The following is an 18,580-nucleotide window of genomic DNA, read 5'->3' on the forward strand; positions in this document are numbered from 1 at the left end:
CCAGCAGCATGTCGTTGCTGCCTGGCTTAATGCTAACTAACTAGCTAACTGAAATGGCAATCTTTCAGGACTCAGTTCACTAAAATATGACTTCGCCAGACAAAAGGAGCTGGCATTACAATAGAATATGTCACCCCTTGTGTCTTTGTAATTTGCATTCGGTTTGCAGTAGTAGTTTAATATTTAGTCACATAGGACTTGGCTGTTTTTTTCCTCCACCTCTAACGTTATACGAACTGTTGACAGTGTAAATGCTAGGTCCCGCAGCAATTTTTCAGGACTCAGTTCACTAAAATATGACTTCGCCAGACAAAAGGAGCTGGTAGCCTAGGCAATTATAATAGAATAGGCACCCCTCATGTCTTTGTAGCCTAATTTGCATTCGGTTTGCAGTAGAAGTTTAATATTTAGTCACATAGGAGTTGGCTGATTTTCCTCAACAACTAGGTCTACACGAACCACGAACATTGTTGACAGTGTAGGTCCCGCCCCTTCCTTGATTTTAATTGGCTAGCTAGAGAGAAGTGACATTGACAAACCAATCAGGAACTGAGAAATCAAACTCCTTCCGTTTCATGCAAACTCCCTTCCGTTTCATGCAAACTCTCTCACACACACCACTATACTCTCTCACATATACTACTATACTCTCTCGCATACACCACTATACTCTCTCACATTCACTACTATACTCTCTTGCATTCACTACTATACCTTCTCACATACACTACTAAACTCTCTCGCATACACTACTAAACTCTCTCGCATACACTACTAAACTCTCTCGCATACACTATTATACTCTCTCACATACACTACTAAACTCTCTCGCATACACTACTATACTCTCTTGCATACACTAGTATACTCTCTCGCATACACTACTAAACTCTCTCACATACACTACTATACTCTCTCACATACACTACCAAACTCTCTCACATGCACTACTATACTCTCTCACATACACTACTATAGTCTCTCACATACACTACTATAGTCTCTCACATACACTACTAAACTCTCTCACATATACTACTAAACTCTCTCACATACACTACTAAACTCTCTCACATACACTACTATACTCTTTACTCTCTCACATACACTACTATACTCTCTCACATTCACTACTATACTCCTTCACATACACTACTATACTCTCTCACATACACGACTATACCCTCTCATACATACATGTAAAATGACTATAATAGTGAGTGTGCATGAGTATAGTGGTGTATGTGCAAGATTATGATAGTGTGTGTAAGACCAAGTATGAATTAAGGCCTAGACGGCCCCTCATATGTGCGTGCGTGCGTGTGTGTGTGTGTGTGTGCGTGCGCGTGTGTGTGTGCGCGTGCGTGTGTGCGCGTGCGTGTGTGTGTGTGTGTGCGTGTACCTATGCTGTACTGATACACCTCCACTGGTCGGTTGTACATCTTTGCCGTGTGTGTGTGTGTGCGTGCGTGCGTGCGTGCGTGTGTGTGTGTGCACGTGTGTGTGTGTGTGTGTGTGTGTGTGTGCGTTACCTATGCTGTACTGATACACCTCCACTGGTCGGTTGTACATCTTTGCCGTGTGCGTGTGTGTGCACGTGTGTGTGTGTGTGTGCGTGCGTGCGTGTGTGCGTGCGTGCGTGCGTGCGTGCGTGGGTGCGTGCGTGCGTGTGTGTGTGCGTACGTGTGTGCGTGCGTGCGTGCGTGTGTGCGTGCGTGCGTGCGTGCGTGGGTGCGTGCGTGTGTGTGTGCGTACGTGTGTGCGTGCGCGTGCGTGCGTGCGTGTGCGTGTGTGTGTGTGTTACCTATGCTGTACTGATACACCTCCACTGGTCGGTTGTACATCTCGGCCATGGCCTGCATCTCGATGTGGTTGCCATGGCAGTTGCTCTTTCTCTTTCGGTTGATGTAGGTGGTGAAGTCCTCGGTGACGTAGCTGGAGAAGTACTCTTCATTCTTCACCTAAACACACACACACACACACACACACACACACACACAGACACACACAGGTGACATTGCTGGAGGTAGTCCACATTTTTCACCTGCACACCCCTGTGTGTGTGTGTGCGTGTGTATGTATGTGTGTGTGTATGTGTGTGTGTGTGTTCCTGCTGATAGCGTACCAGGTAGTCCATACAGTGTTTCCGCACCACATCGTGCATATCCTGGTCCCCGTACACCTGGTCAGCTACAGGATGGACACAAGAAGACAACCAATGAACCAGAGACGCCTCATATTGCATCACACCTCATATTGCATCACACCTCATATTGCATCACACCTCATATTACATCACACCTCATATTGCATCACACCTCATATTACATCACACCTCATATTGCATCACACCTCATATTGCATCACACCTCATATTACATCACACCTCATATTACATCACACCTCATTAGGCTTGGGTATCGAATATCGAGTATTGGTTGGAACCGGGACTATCTTTGCGATTTTCCCGGAATCGTTCAAAAGTTTAAATTTCGATTCCTAGTTTCGATTCCCAGTCCGCCGACCGGAAGAAGAAACGGTTGAACACCAATGAAGAAGCGCATAGTTCATAGAATTAAAATTCATGGAGAAGGTCAGACTATTTCATTCAGAAAGCAGGGTTCCCGCGGATCCTTAAATACAACTGAATTTTCGAAAGAGAGGTATTAAATGTGCGTATGGGACCGCCAGCGAGTGCAAGAGAGCGAGTGATGTCTCCATCCAGTTTCGTGTATTTAAAACGCAATTGTGACTAGGCTATTAGGCTACGGGAGGAAGTGTAGTGGTTGCAGAGTGAAGATGTTTTTCACGGGTTTGGTTAAAGGTGTGAAAACGGTAATAATACAGTAGGCCTATGTACAAAATAATATGCCTGATGTTTTCGTGGTGTAGCTGAGGCCAGCGAGATATACAGGTAGCCTACGTGGAATGAGGAAGCCTACGGGAGAAAGAGCGATAGGTTGGCCATACGTTTGAATTTAGGCTATTTGGATTTTAAAAGCCCTGTCCGGCGTCCGGCGAAGCCTCAAACCGGACGCTCATTTGTTCTCCTTTTTGGAGTTGCGCTTGGCATCTAAAATCGTTGCTCGGACGCAGCATTGTTTCACAAACTATGGACGCGAAGACTGCTGGTCAAATTATCCACAGTGCTTCGCAATCAGGAGGAAATACTGTATATGTTAAGTTGATCTGTTTGCATCTTTCCAGCGTGTGTTGCTGGCCTAGCCTAGGGAAGAAAATATCTGTCTAAGTTATAATAGCCTACCTGTAATATCTGCCAGCAGCTTGCTTGCCAGCGTTTCCCAGTAGGCTAGGCCTACTTCGCAAAAGTTCTGAACTATAACCGCATATTTTTTGAATGTCGGCGACCGGCTACATAAAAAAAAAACGTGCGTTCATAATACGTGCGTGCTTGAGATGAAACCAGCAGTTTTCAGCAAGATCATGCGAGGAGGACCTGTCTCTTAATTAATTTAAAACAAGTCAATGGTTTTACAGTGTTTCAGTCAAGCTTTGGTTGGTTTAGATAACAACTGGGGGTCTGATGTAATATGAGGTGTGATGCAATATGAGGTGTGATGTAATATGAGGTGTGATGCAATATGAGGTGTAGGGTTGGGTATCGTTTGAATTTGAACGATTCCGATTCCAATTCCGATTTCTTATTTCGATTCCGGTTCCTAACGATTCTCGATTCCGATTTTTTTTTTAAAGGCAGAGTCAAAAAAAGTTTAGGATATTTTAAATGAGCTAGCTAACCAACGGTCTTTCTCAGGGTATCTGCACATTTTCCAAGTGCAAATTTAAAGACTTTTAAGACCTTTTCAAGACATCTAAATGAAAATTAAGACTATACCACGGCAAAAAGATATATATGACTGTTTATGCAATATTTTTTTTTTCCTACTAATTTTAACCCCCACCCCATTTTGGATGTCTACAGAAGTTACCAAATATATTTTGGCGAAAGAAAAATAATTGTGTGTGAATTACCTTCACAGCTATAAATGCCCAATTTTAGGGTCTGGGCTGCTTGCTTTTGAAGCTGGCTGTACATATTTGGTTTTGCTTACTGGCTGAGGCTGACTTCTTCACCTGTGTCTGTAGTAGCCTAGGGCCACTTGTCAAAGACATGTGCACTGGACTGGATTCCCTTCAATATTTAGTATAATTTAATATAAAGTTAGACTAAGCTATTTACATATTTTAATAGGCCTACTTTATATAATTTACTATGTGCATCTATTGTCCAATATGCAGCACAGCAAATTAAAGTTAATCCACTACTTTACATTTTGCATACCAGTTGTCTCTAAACCAACCAAGCAAAACTTGTTTTAAATTAATTAAGAGACAGGTCCTCCTCGCATGATCCTGCTGAAAACTGCTGGTTTCATCTCAAGCACGCACGTATTTATTATGAACGCACGTATTTTTTATTTTTTTTATGTAGCAGTCGCCGACATTCAAAAAATATGCGGTTATATTTCACAACTTTTGCGAAGTAGGCCTAGCCTACTGGGAAACGCTGGCAAGCAAGCTGCTGGCAGATATTACAGGTAGGCTATTATAACTTAGACAGATATTTTCTTCCCTAGGCTAGGCCAGCAACACACGCTGGAAAGATGTAAACAGATCAACTTAACATATACAGTATTTCCTCCTGATTGCGAAGCACTGCACATAATTTGACCAGCAGTCTTCGCGTCCATAGTTTGTGAAACGATGCTGCGTCCAAGCAAAGACTTTAGATGCCAAGCGCAACTCCAAAAAGGAGGACAAATGAGCGTCCGGCTTGAGGCTGCGCCAGACGCCGGACAGGGCTTTTCAAATCCATATGTCCGGCCTAAATTCGAACATATGGCAAACCTATCGCTAACTGGCTTACCAACTCTTTCTCCCGCTCATTCTACCGTAGGCTCCCTCATTCCACGTAGGCTACCTGTCTATCTCTCTGGCCTCAGCTACACCACGAAAACGTCAGGCATATTATTTTGTACATAGGCCTACTGTATTATTACCGTTTTCACACCTTTAACCAAACCCGTGAAAAACATCTTCACTCTGCAACCACTACACTTCCTCCCGTAGCCTAATAGCCTAGTCACTTATACAATTGCGTTTTAAATACACGAAACTGGATGGAGACATCACTCGCTCTCTTGCACTCCCTGGCGGTCCCATACGCACATTTAATACCTCTCTTTCGAAAATTCAGTTGTATTTAAGACTTTTTAAGGATCCGCGGGAACCCTGCTTTCTGAATGAAATAGTCCTTCTCCATGAATTTTAATTCTATGAACTATGCGCTTCTTCGTTGGTGTTCAGCAGTTTCTTCTTCCGGTCGGCGGACTGGGAATCGAAACTAGGAATCGAAATTTAAACTTTTGAACGATTCCGGGAAAATCGCAAAGATAGTCCCGGTTCCAACCAATACCCAATACCCAAGCCTAATATTGATCATGCCTCATATTGATCATACTTTATATCAATCACACTTCATATTAATCACACTTCATATTGATCACACTTCATATTGATCACACTTCATATCAATCACACTTCATATTGATCATGCCTCATATTGATCATACTTCATATTGATCATGCCTCATATTGATCATGCCTCATATCGATCACACTTCATATCAATCACACTTCATATCGATCACACTTCATATCGATCACACTTAAAATTGATCACACTTCATATTGATCATGCCTCATATTGATCATGCCTCATATTGATCACACTTCATATTGATCATGCCTCATATTGATCATACTGCACATTTCTCAAGAGTAAACCAGAATGATGTAGCGATGTAGATGCAATGTGCCTCAGGCCCCAAGAAGGTGTGTGTGTGTGTGTGTGTGTGTGTGTGTGTGTGTTGTTTGTGGGTGTGTGTGTGTGTGTGTGTGTCTGTGTGTGTGGTGTGTGTGTCTGTGTGTGTGTGTGTGTGTGTGTGTGTGGTGTGTGTGTGTGTGTGGTGTGTGTGGTGTGTGTTTGTGTGGTGTGTGTGTCTGTGTGTGTGTGTGTGTGTGTTTGTGTGGTGTGTGTGTTTGTGTGGTGTGTGTGTCTGTGTGTGTGTGTGTGTGTCTGTGTGTGTGGTGTGTGTGTTTGTGTGGTGTGTGTGTGTGTGTGGTGTGTGTGTGTGTATGTGTTATGGCTTACCCACTGCTCTGAAGAGACAGGCTCCATCTTCCTTCATCTTCTTGATGACAAAGCCTTTCTTCTTCAGAGCCTTTTCAAACCACTGCTCCTGCTTCAACACAACACACACCAACAACACACGAGTCAGACACACACCCATCAGCACACACACACACACACACCATCAACACAGGCAACCTCAACTAATGCAAACCACTGGCTCCTCAACCAGTGGCAGACAGAATTGTTCAACAGGGTGGACTTTTGGGAAGAAGGGTGGGCCACTATTTTTCACTTTCAAATTTCTGCCAAACATCCGTAAACATCCTTTTAAAGCTTCTTTAGCAGCCGACCGTGACATCTAGCCACTTGATAAAACAAAAACATAGCCATAGCCACACACAAACACACACACACACACACACACACACAGCCTAGTTGCAGGGGTGGGCTGTACTTTACTTGAGTATTCGGCTAATATATTTGGAAACTTGTGACTTTTACTCCACTACAATTGAAAGTCAAATACTGTACCTTTGACTCCACTAAATTTGAAATACACTACTCACAAAAAGTTAGGGATATCTGGCTTTCGGGTGAAATGTAATGTTTCAGTACAGAAAGTACTGAAACATTGAACTGTTGGACACGCACATTCAAAGGTTTAGAGAAGGTCACATTAAGTTCACCTGTAAAGGTTATAGTGAATTTTAGGTTCATCCTGAAATTTCACCCGAAAGCCGAATATCCCTGACTTTTTGTGAGCAGTGTATGAGCATGAAGGATTGGTTACTTTTAACCACATTTGAAGTGATTCTTTAAATGCAATGCGATAGATCAGGGAGTGGTACGCGAGCTGCCACTAGGGGGTACGCGAGATGAAAAGGGCAATGGCGGAAAGGAGTTAAAAATGATTAATTAATTAATACTCTAATTAATGAATAAATAATACATAATTTCGAATCAGGTTATAATGATATGGAAACGTGAAATTAAAGGAAATCATTTGTAAACTCTATAATAGGGTATGTTTTCATTAAAAAATAAGCTACACACAATAGGCTACATGTGATTTCCTGCGGGCAGCCAGAATATCTGGCGCGTTAGTTTCGTTGACGTATAGGCTAGGTAGAACGCTGCGTAAACATGGAAAACTGGCTAAAAACAGGGACACTGTCCAAAAGGCCTAATAAAAGCGATCGAAGAGGAGAAGCGAGAGAAACAGAGCAGGACACAGGGAACGATGGAATGGGATGGGGGGCAGACTAATGAAGGTGGAGGTGGAGCGCAGGGGGATAAAAGAAAGAACGAGACAGAAAAGACTGTGCGAAGAAAACGAAAGTATGATGAGGCATATAGCCCTAGGCTTCACGTGGATTGGGAGCAGACTGCCCAAAGCCACAGTGCGTGGTCTGCAGTGAGATGCTACCTAACCATTCTAATGTGGTTCTCCACACTGTTTTTTTTTTAACGTGAGAGCTCATAGACCAGTTGCACATTTTGATTATGTTATCATGTAGGGCGGCTAATTAAACAACGATGCCTGGAATGCGTCAATAGAATGAGTTGCTTTTTTATGTGTTGGATGGTGGAGGTACACGAGCCGAGTCAGGATGTAGGTGGTGGTCCGCGGGGAAAAAAGTTTGGGAACCGCTGCGATAGATCATCTTGAAGTAAATGTTTTCAATAGTTTGATTTGAACTTGGCTTGGGGTAATGATGGTGATGACAGCAGACTCATCAGAACATCCTCCATGTAGCCTATTTGATGTTTTTATTACACACTTGCACATGGACTGCACACACACTGCACTTTTTATTCTCTCTTGCTATTCAGTAAAATATTTCTTGGTCTTTCTTTCTTCACACTTGCACAGAAAAAACTGAACACCAATCGAAATATGTATGTGACAAATAAACCTCCTTGTGTCCTTGTATCCTTGGGAGAACCCAGACGGACCTGTTATCAATTGAGATCTGAGAAGTCATCTGGTCTAAACAGCAGCATTGCCAGCCTGGTACTTTGTGCCGCCAGCGTAATACAAGCCGGCAAATTGGACTGATAAGTTAACACGGACTTTTCTTTATTTTAATTTATTATTTATTTATTTATTTTATTACTTGTTAAATTTTGTTTGTTGTCTGTCTTGTATGTCTACCGTTAGGTATCTCGGGTACGCTGGCGATTACGCCGCTCCATCAGGCATCTTTTGTCTTGTGTGTCAATTGTTATTTTGTAAATTTGTTTGTTTGTCTTGATGTCACGGGAATGCTGGCGACTACGCCGCTCCGTCCGGCATCTTTTGTCTTACTTGTAAATGTCTAGTGTGTAAAGCGACCTTGGGTGCTTTGAAAGGCGCTATGTAACAAATAAAATGTATTATTATTATTATTATTATTATTATTATTATTATTATTATATTGAGGAGCCAGGTTGCGGAACCAAATAGCAACATAAAGCGTGACGTGTATTATTGGGCATGAGGAGTATCACATGGGAATAGGGCTGTCACTTTACGTTCGAAAATCGATTGCACAATCGATTGGACCAAACAACACAAGTTTCGAAAACTAAAATAGGGAATCGATTTTAACCAAATATGTACACTATTAATTTTAAACAAATTAAACAAATAGATAGATGTAACAAAATTCACAAACAAGAATATAAGAATATAAAAGATTTCCGAAGTGCAGTAAGCATTGCGAAAGCTAAAAAGAAAATTCCCACCAATTTTACGCACCGGAAACAGCCGTTTCAATGAGCTACTGTGCTGCTCGTGTTTTGCCAAAAAATCAACCTGTGCGACATGAGAGAGACAAGTGATAGGCCCTAATAACATGAGGAGTTCCATGTGGAAGTAGGCCTACTTCGGATTTTTGGTAGATCAAACTATGGAGAAGAACAAAGTGGTAGGCTATGCAAACTGTGCAATCGAGTTCTACATAGGCGAAATTTGTTTGACATTTCTAATCGTAAACACAGACACAGCTACGTTGAAGCCTGCAGCAGTACTGCAGGCACGAAACTTCACGCCAATAAATCATCAGAAATATTGCTGGCTTGCGTCTACAAGCGCCCTCTTTACGTTCGTCCTAATGCCTGTTAGTTGTTTGTGAATTGGCCTATATTTGCCGTTGAAAATGGAAACGTCTTTAGACATGAAACATCGATTTTACAATCGATTCAATGAACACTTATGTCTCAAAAATCGAACAGGATTTTTTCACAAAAGTGACAGCACTACACTGAAAATAAAATGTGATACAATGAACAGAAAGCCTCTTCAATGTGCAGTGTTTCCCCTACAATGTATTCATCAGCGGCGCAGCGCCGCTCCTGGAATTCAAGCGCCACTGCAAAAAAAGTTGCCTAATTAAAAAAATAAAATAGACGGAAGTGAACTTCAGGAACAGCTGCCGTTCGTTCAGGTTTCATGTCAACAAATAATAGTAGGCTAACGTTGAAGGCGCAGTCAGGATTCCACAGGAGATCACGCTTGTTTGTGTTTATGTTTAAGTTTATTAGCAGATGCAATTTTGTGCAAAAAAACTTAGCATACATTATGTTAACCAAGGAACCAAATTAAACACGCCAGCGAGATAGCTCGCCCCTACCTTCAGTAGCCTATTCCCAGATAAATTCCACGCATTGTTTCGTTTTTGTTTGTGATACAGGCAATGCTCTCAAGCCCTGTGTTGCTAACATACCTAGGCTGTGTAACTAAGGTCTAGCTAGCCTATTGGTGGGTTTAATTGAATTTGAGTAATAGGATACGCAAGCATTTACATCTGAGATAGTTTGTAATTCCTGTAGAGCTCACCAAAATTATAGATATGATACAAGACACTTATCTGCTATAATCCAAGATAGATTTTCTTCGAATTTTTGACCATTTATTTTACCAATGGGAAACAATTAATTTCATCCACATATTCTTATGCACCATGCACAACAACTCTACTAAGTTAGCTTAAAATCGTGAGAATCAAGCCAGCGTCACGAGCCGTCACGGCATTTAAGTGACAGTGTGAAGATGCTGACTACATCTTCCCTATTTTAGAACACTTAGTCAATTTAGTTTTTAATTGAATGCACTTTTGCACATATTCCTGTCTGTGTGTTAGCTGACTAACTGTCTGCAGGTGAAAGTAATTGTTAATTAAGTTACGTGGGCCACACCCACAGGTGCTCTTTTAAGAAGGGCCAGTGTGTTGGTGTGGGAGAGTCAGACGGATTGATGTGCAAGTTATCGTGTGTTAAACATTTGGATAAATTAAAGAAAGATGTTTTCTAGAATATCCTGTTTTTATCTTTTTTTAAAAACAAGATGGTGGACATATTTTTCACATTTGGTGGCAGCGGTGGGAGTGTGGAGGGAACCCACTTTTTCATTGATTTGGAACATGAAGGTGTACTGCGGAGAAGGGGATGGAAGGCCGATGAAGAGACCTGCTGGGAAAAGATCACTGGAGGAGTTGCGCTGCGGTCCTGTTGGGTTGGCCTATGCCTGATGGAGGAATAGCTCGGGAACTCCTTGATGCTGATGTGAGCCTTGTGGGGAGCTATTGCCCAAGAGAGCAGCAGTGACCTGAGTACTTCCTGAGTATATCTAGTGGCAGACTGGCCTGTGGCCTTGGGAGTAGGCCGGTGCTCGGATAGCCTGTTATCTGCTGGGATTGCAGAGGGCTGAGCGGTGTGTCAGGCAGTCTGGAGGCCTGGATGAGGAGGTATCAGGTATCAGGGGGGCTGTGTACTGTGAAGAGTGCAGTGTTGGGCCAAGAAGGAATGATCTTGAAAAGACTGGCAGTCACCTGAGACATTGTTGAACTGATCTTTTAAAGCACTAATGACTTGCACAATTTATTGTAATGTACTGTTTTTTTTTGTATGCGCTTGAAACTAGGTTTACAAGCTTAAAAGAGGGGGAAGGTAATGTGAAGATGCTGACTACATCTTCCCTATTTTAGAACACAGTTTTAATTGAATGCACTTTTGCGCACATTCCTGTCTGTGTGTTAGCTGACTAACTGTCTGCAGGTGAAAGTAATTGTTAATTAAGTTAAGTGGGCCACACCCACAGGTGCTCTTTTAAGAAGGGCCAGTATGTTGGTGTGGGAGAGTCAGACGGATGCAAGTTATCGTGTGTTAAACATTTGGATAAATTAAAGAAAGATGTTTTCTAGAATATCCTGTTTTTATCTTTTTTTAAAAACAAGATGGTGGACATATTTTTCACAGACAGGCACTCAATTCGACTTGCACAGCACCAATACAGTGTAATGGCATGAAAGAGAAGTCTATATAGTTTATACAGTGCTGTGCAAAAGTTAAGACACCCATGCTGAAATTGGCTAAAAAGTGGAATAAAAAACATATTTTGCCTTTTGTCTTAATGCCTTAATTAAAAAAAAAATAGGACATCAATTATTTTTTTAATGTATCTTGTATCGTAAATAAATAAATGTTATTATATATAAATGTCTTAACTTATGCACAGCACTGTATATTCTAAATAGTAATAGTTTGTACAGTGGCCTACAGTGGCTAATACTAATAATGTAAATGAAAAAGGTGAAAGAAAAACATGAATAATCCTGTTCAAGTACTGCAATAATCATGCTTTGTAAATGCTTGTGTTGATGGTTATGTCATAATTTGTAACTCAATCTGTCCATTTCTTTCACAAAATCCACCAGAAATCACCATTTATGGAGTCATTTTTTCAAATTTTTCTCTTTTTTGGGGGGTGGGCTTCCTACGATCAACAGCACCGCTGCTGGAAAAAATTCTAGGGGAAACACTGATGTGCTTAATCGCCATGTAGGCTAGCCTGTTAATCAATGTGCTTAATTGCCATGTAGGCTAGCCTGTTAATCAAATTAATGTAGGAAAATAAAGTTGTGTATCACTTAGTGCTTGTAACGTTGCTATAACCTGAAGATGAATCAGATGTAGCTACAGTTAAGTTATGTTGGCTATTCATCTACAAATGCTTTGCTCATGGATGCCAGAAACTGCGTATTATACTATGACAGTTTGTAAGGGTAAAGCATGCTGTCGCATGTTTTGGGCCAGGTCCATAGGCTATAGGCTACAACAAAGTGTTTCTGGAGAGAATGTTGAATTTAGTCAGACCTGTGTGATAATAGAATAGGGCAAGGCTATCTCCATCTCTAACTAGCTCATATCGAGAACAATGCATGACGGAAATAATGATGGACTAGATAACTGGAGTTAGTAGTCCTCACATTTAGCTGTGTGTGCTTGTTTGGCTGCATAGCATGCTAGTTACCTGTGCTTGCTTGTTGGGCTGCATAGCATGCTAGTTTGTTTGTTAAACAGTGACATTAAGCTATGTTCGCTTAGATGTTATGTAGCTAACAGTAGTTATAATATGATCATGTAAAAGCTTGCTAGGACAGACGCTCAAGGACTTCATGCTTTGTTTTATCGCTGGATTTTAGGATAGCCTTTATGGCAACCGATTGCATTTCAACCTACACTCAACTCTAGCAGGCGTTAAAGCTGCAGTTGGCAAGTCTGACAGATTGAGGGGACTTAGCCAAAATTTTGAATGTTTACAACTCTCATGCCCCTCCCCTACTACCACCAAGCATCCCCTCATCGAGTTCATGCTCGTCAGTGCGCACCAGACTGCACCAGACTGTGATTGACATTCAGATCTCACACAGCCCTGCTCTGATTGGACCAGAAGAACCGGGAGCTGTGGATTTTTGCAAAACAAATAACAGGCTCTAAGTGGAGGTAGAAGTGTGTGTTTTTTTTCTAAAACTGGATAATTTATCTTGTTCTGTCGGACAGAGCATAGTGTCGGTTTCAGTGAATATGATCAAAAAAATCTTGCCAACTGCAGCTTTAACTAGTGTCAATTCAAAGACCTGTTATTTCCATTTTGTTTTTTATTAGACTAGCCAGTATCTATGCTGTTTTCATGGACAGCAAGAGTCCGCTTCATTCGTTGTTTTAAAGGTACACTATGCAAGATTTTCACCCTTACGAAGCCAATTTGATGCTAAACGAACTTGTGATACTGGTGAATCGTTTCACCTAGTATAGCTATACAGCATAGAGTCGCTACAGAGAAAACCAGCCTTGCAACTTCAAGAAAGGTGGCCCGACAAATCTCGCAATAATCGTGAAACATCAGCCTACCTTGTCAGTAGATATTAATCCTTTACCTCCACAACAAAAGCATTTTCATTGTGTACAGGGGGGACAGGTCACGAGATGTTTGCTATTTACAACAGCAGAGTAAAATATACATATATCGCGACCCTACAGGGAGCTCTATAGTCGCCAAAAATATCTAAACCTGTATAGTGTAACTTACAATAACATTGTTTGTTGCTTCTACCCGCGTTTTCAGAATCAGCTTTATTGGCCAGGTTTGCGTAAACAAACAAGGAATTTGACTCAGGTCTTTGCTCTGAAAGTACAGCACTCACTTAACATAGAAGAATAAAAACAAAGTGAGTTCCAGTGCTATCTTCAGTGGTTCAGTTTCACTTGCGCAGATGCGCACACATTGAATGAGTGCTCACATCACTACCCCCCAATTTATTATGACCGCCGCGCAGCGAAGCGGCGGTCATATAGGTTTAGTCAGTTTTCCTTTTTCGCATGTCCAAATTTCCGTCAATGATTCCCGGGACACTGAAAGACCGGGGTAGACGAAACTTGGTGGGCATGTAACCCCACATGGATAGCATGGAACCATCGTTTTTCGTTTTGATCTGTAGCCCCCCTGCTGGACTGCACCCCCCGAAAGGAGGGTAGGGCAGACACAGTTTTCTGGGAATATCTCGAGAACCGTAAGGTTTAGTAGGACCTTTTTTTTTTGTATGTTGATCTCAAGGGGCCATGTCAACCCATTCCATAACCACTCATTTAATGTATAGCGCCACCTAGTTAAACACAAAAAAGTAAAAATGAGGTGTTGTAATCGCAGGTATCTGTGACCTAACATAGTCAAAACTGCACGAAATTGGAAGTGTAGGATCATTATGACACCCTCTGAATGCACGCCCATTTTCGTGGAATTCCGTTCATGGGGGGCCACACAATAAATTCATTTATGTTACTATACACCAACTGGCCTGTAGGTGGCCGGAGACAGTTTTCTGTGAATATCTCGAGAACTGTAGGGCCTAGGAGGTCCACCTTTTTTTTTGTATGTTGGTCTTAAGGGGGCATGTCAACCCATCCCATTACCACTTATTTCATGTATAGCGCCACCTAGTTAAAAATTAAAAAGCAAAAAATTAGGTGTTTTCATCACAATATCTCTGGCTGACAAGGTCAAAACTGCACGAAATTAAAAGTGTAGGATCATTATGACACCCTCCGAATGCATGCCAAGTTTTGTGAACTTTCGTTCATGGGGGGCCTTACAATAAAATAATTTATGTGTACATTTAGTGACCATGCACCAACAAGGATTCCCGGGACACTGAAAGACCGGGGTACACGAAACTTGGTGGGCATGTAACCCCACATGGATAGCATGGAACCATCGTTTTTCGTTTTGATCTGTAGCCCCCCCGCTGTACTGGACCCCCCGAAAGGAGGGTAGGGCAGACACAGTTTTCTGTGAATATCTTGAGAACTGTAGGGCCTAGGATGACCAATTTTTTCCGTATGTTTGCCTCCAGGGGTCATGTTAACCCATTCCATGTGCACACATGTGCATAAACAGATACACACGCACACACATGCATTCACAGTAATCATACGTATGACACATACTCACACAGTAGACATATGTACATGCATGCACATGCACAAACACACATACGCAGGCAAACACACAAGAACGCACACACACACACACCCCCACACACATGCACACAATTCAAGAATTTCTCAGAATTATGAACAGGCAAGATGGGGGTGGGGTTGTATAAAATGAATTTTACGTGTGAAATCTATGAACTAATCATGTTTTGGTACTTGTTGTCTAGCAGATACCAGTGAGAATTGAGTGTGGCTAATGCAATTTAGTGAGACAGTTAGAATCATATAGGCCTTTCAGCGTGATTTATTTTTGTGGAAAAAAGGTGCTGGACTGGGCGGCGGTAGGGCTGGGCGATATGGACCAAAACTGATATCCCGATATTTTGGGGCTGATTGGCGATATACGATATCGATACGATATTGATATTTCAAACAGAAAGAGCGAAGTGCTTCATATATTCACTCAACACAACAATTATGACAACACAGCCAGTTTTAATTATATTAATTTCAGACTGCTCTAACAGAGCTGTGCAAAAAAGTGTAAACAATAACATAGGCCTACAATAGGCATAGGCTACAGTTGCTCTGATAAAGCTGCGCAAATAACAAAAGACCAAAAGTTGACCCTGACTGACAACGCAGGCCTACATTGTACTGCAATTTGCAATAGGCTATTTTGGGCACAACAATATTGAAAAAACCTGCAGTTTTGTCACACAATGCATTTTTTTTTACCAGTAAGGGTTTGATATGCCTAGATGACAAGCAAATGTAGACTATGATGGCCTAGACATGTTGCTATCAACAACAAAAAAAGTTTTAAAAAATTAGGCTACTTAAACAACGTAACTGAGTCACTCATCAAGAGTGTGATAGACGCTACCGTCGTTTTGTATGCGTTCATTTTTGCATGTTCCGGTTCGTAAGAAAAATCCCTATGCACGATTGAATGGGGTTTCAGGAATCATAAAAAATGATGCCCTAACTGCTCGCGAGTCGCGTGCATATCCTCTTAATAAAACCAGCGTTTAGGTTGTCTCCCTGAGGACTTTAGATCTGCTACTGTCGCTAAACGCAAGCATTCATCAGTGTATTTAAATTAGCTAGGCTATGTACCAAAAATGACATTTTACCGTGAGTCGAAGAGCTGTAGCTGCTAAACAGTGTTGTAACTTAAATCTGCGTGTACAAAACCGCTTGGAGCTCCAGTGGATTTTTGATTTCACAACGAGAATTCTCGGTCTAGCCGTTGATGTGCCGACGGAATAGGCATCAGCACCAACCTCTGATCACGGTAAACAAAATCTGACTCGGTGTCCGTCATGTTTGAAAGTTTGTAGTGCTGCGAGGGAGAACGTGCACACGCAAGGGGCGCAGTTGAGCAGAGCTGCGGCTATCTGAATGGTCTGAACACAGAAGAGCAAGTGGCTTTGATAAAATGGCCCATTATTTGACATAATACCGGTATAACGATATTGTCTCAACTACATATCGTTTTCAAAAATATATCGGTCGTAGTCGTAATACCGATATATCGCCCAGCCCTAGGCGGCGGTCATATTTTGTACCGCTCTGCGGTACATCTAGTTTGATCACACTTAATTAAGAAATCTTTCCTAATCTGTAAACGATTAGTTTCTTTTTCTTTCGGCCAGTGATTCCATAATACCATTCAATTGTGCCACAAATTACCCGACGGGTGACAGACGCACAGGCATAGCCTGTAACTTTGTTGCTCCACGGACTAGCAATGTTAGTTGCTAGTTAATTTTTTTTTAATCCATTTTTCTGTTCTTCCAAAGGTCAGTTTCTGTTTGAAATTGAACACAGACCACTGGGCTCTATGTTCTGTTAGCTTCATTTAACTCACTTTTTATTTTACGCAACAGCAGCAGCCTCCACATGACGTTTTGGGTGTCTGTGCTCATCACTGTTGCATTTGGCTTTTCATCAGAGTTGGATTTGTCAATTTTAGCAGCACATTTTCGTTTCTTCAATTTCAAGTTAAGGTTTTGCACTTCTGACCGGCTGGGCCAGCTGTCAATCTGGGCGGCACTGGCCCATCCAGGCCCTTATGTGGCTACTGTTGTGCAGAATTCTGATCTTACGGTTAACTTACATTTCCTGACCTCTAACCCTTATTCATGGGGCTACTCCTAGTTCTGCCGTTTTCACTTAAGTCAGTCTTCAGTTTCAAAAAAGTAAGATACTACATATTTCAGTTTTCTTAAAATGAAGAAACTATGGCCCCAGCTGTGGCGCAACTGGCTGGGGCACCTGCACCGTACGCCGGCGACCCGGGTTCAATTCCCGCCCTGTGGTCCTTTCCGGATCCCATCGACTCTCTCTCCCACTCACTTCCTGTCATTCTTCACTGTCCTGATACCAAATTTCCCTCACAGGATCAAAAGAGTATATATTCTTATATACCTGACTAATACAAAACACTGGCAACCTTGACTTACACATCAACACTGGTAACCTCAACTAACACAACCTTAAGTAATCCACATCAAACCTGGCAACCTCAACTGAAACAACATCAACACTGGCAATCTCATAAAATCTGGCAACCTCATTTAAATCCACACCAAAACAACCCAACTCACTCACAACCACAATGACCCTCACAAGCAAGGCTCGGAATCTCTCTGAGGATTCTGAACAGCTATACTTGTCTCGAGTCCCCTCGAGCCTGACCACTGCACCGGCAGACCCCGCATGCATTTTCAAGCTGCGCTTTGAGCCTGCGCTGAACATGGAGACGGAACAGCCGGTTAGGTAAACAAGCCGCGCTCCAAATGGCCCGGTGACTGTGGAATCATCTCGGTTAACGCGCTCCTTTATCTAATTAACACAGGTTATTTAAGATCAGTTTGCGTAGCACACTTCACCTGCTCGACAGTCGCTGGGTCCACGCTTTGCTGAGATGCTGCGTTCTCGTACTCGTCTTCGCTGTTGTTTCCACCGGCTCCCTCCTCGCTCTCGGTCCCGGGACCCCCACCACCGCCTCCCGGTAAACTGCTGGAGCATGCAGTTTGCCTTCGCCTCTTGCTCAGCCCGGGTCCTGAGCAGCAGCTACCGGCGGTATTGGCGCAAGCGAGCTCTCCGCGGGTCCCCACCATGCACGTCACTGCCGCGGCGGTGCTGCTTTCACATGGACCGACCGAGGAGCCAGCCACCACCGGCTGCGGGGAGGCCTGTTGGGGCCGCGAGGTCGCCTCGATCCGCCTGTCGTCTCTTGACGTGTGAGGCGCGGCCTGGTACGGCCACGGTGGTGGAGAAGCGCGGGGTCTCGACCCCGTCCGGTTGGCGTGCTGGTGCGCGTGGGGGTGCGGATCGGTGGTGCTGCGCCTGTCGGGGTCATCGGAGTGGTCGGTCACTCCGACGGTCGAAGAAGGCTTCTTCTTTGGAAGAATAGTCATAGCTACCTGTGGTTAGCTAACGTTAGCTATGGAGCTAGTTCATACGGAACAATAATTAACGGCTAACAGCTCGTTGTATTGCCAAGCGAGGTAGAGACATGCGCTCTACAACTCACTCGTTGAAGAGCCTGTCACTATCGTTTTAGAGTATCGTCTGATGAATATCCCTCGAATATCCGCGGATCTTCTCCAACAGAATGTCCGAGAGTTTGACACAAACATCAACAAACCACTTACGACA

At 42.7% G+C, this 18,580-nt stretch overlaps 1 protein-coding gene across 3 annotated transcripts in view; it reads right to left on the reverse strand.

Moving 5' to 3' along the window:
- LOC143104281 (OTU domain-containing protein 5-A-like) overlaps positions 1–18,580 on the reverse strand; it is a 36,091-nt gene extending 17,511 nt beyond the window's left edge. For 2 of the 3 annotated variants that reach the window (XM_076268277.1, XM_076268275.1), the window contains exons 1-4: positions 17,809–18,580; positions 6,176–6,266; positions 2,126–2,190; positions 1,805–1,961 (exon numbers count right to left, since the gene is read on the reverse strand). In XM_076268277.1, the coding sequence (XP_076124392.1) occupies positions 1,805–1,961; positions 2,126–2,190; positions 6,176–6,266; positions 17,809–18,339 (844 nt within the window). In that variant the 5' untranslated portion in view covers positions 18,340–18,580. The remainder of the gene's footprint in view (positions 1–1,804; positions 1,962–2,125; positions 2,191–6,175; positions 6,267–17,808) is intronic. The other variant, XM_076268276.1, reaches the window with a different exon arrangement.

Source organism: Alosa pseudoharengus, unplaced genomic scaffold, assembly GCF_046254945.1.
Source record: "Alosa pseudoharengus isolate Yale_2024_CS ecotype anadromous, Long Island Sound unplaced genomic scaffold, YU_APseudo_1.1 YU_APseudo_1.1_scf_5, whole genome shotgun sequence".
Classification (NCBI taxonomy): Eukaryota; Metazoa; Chordata; class Actinopteri; order Clupeiformes; family Clupeidae; genus Alosa; species Alosa pseudoharengus.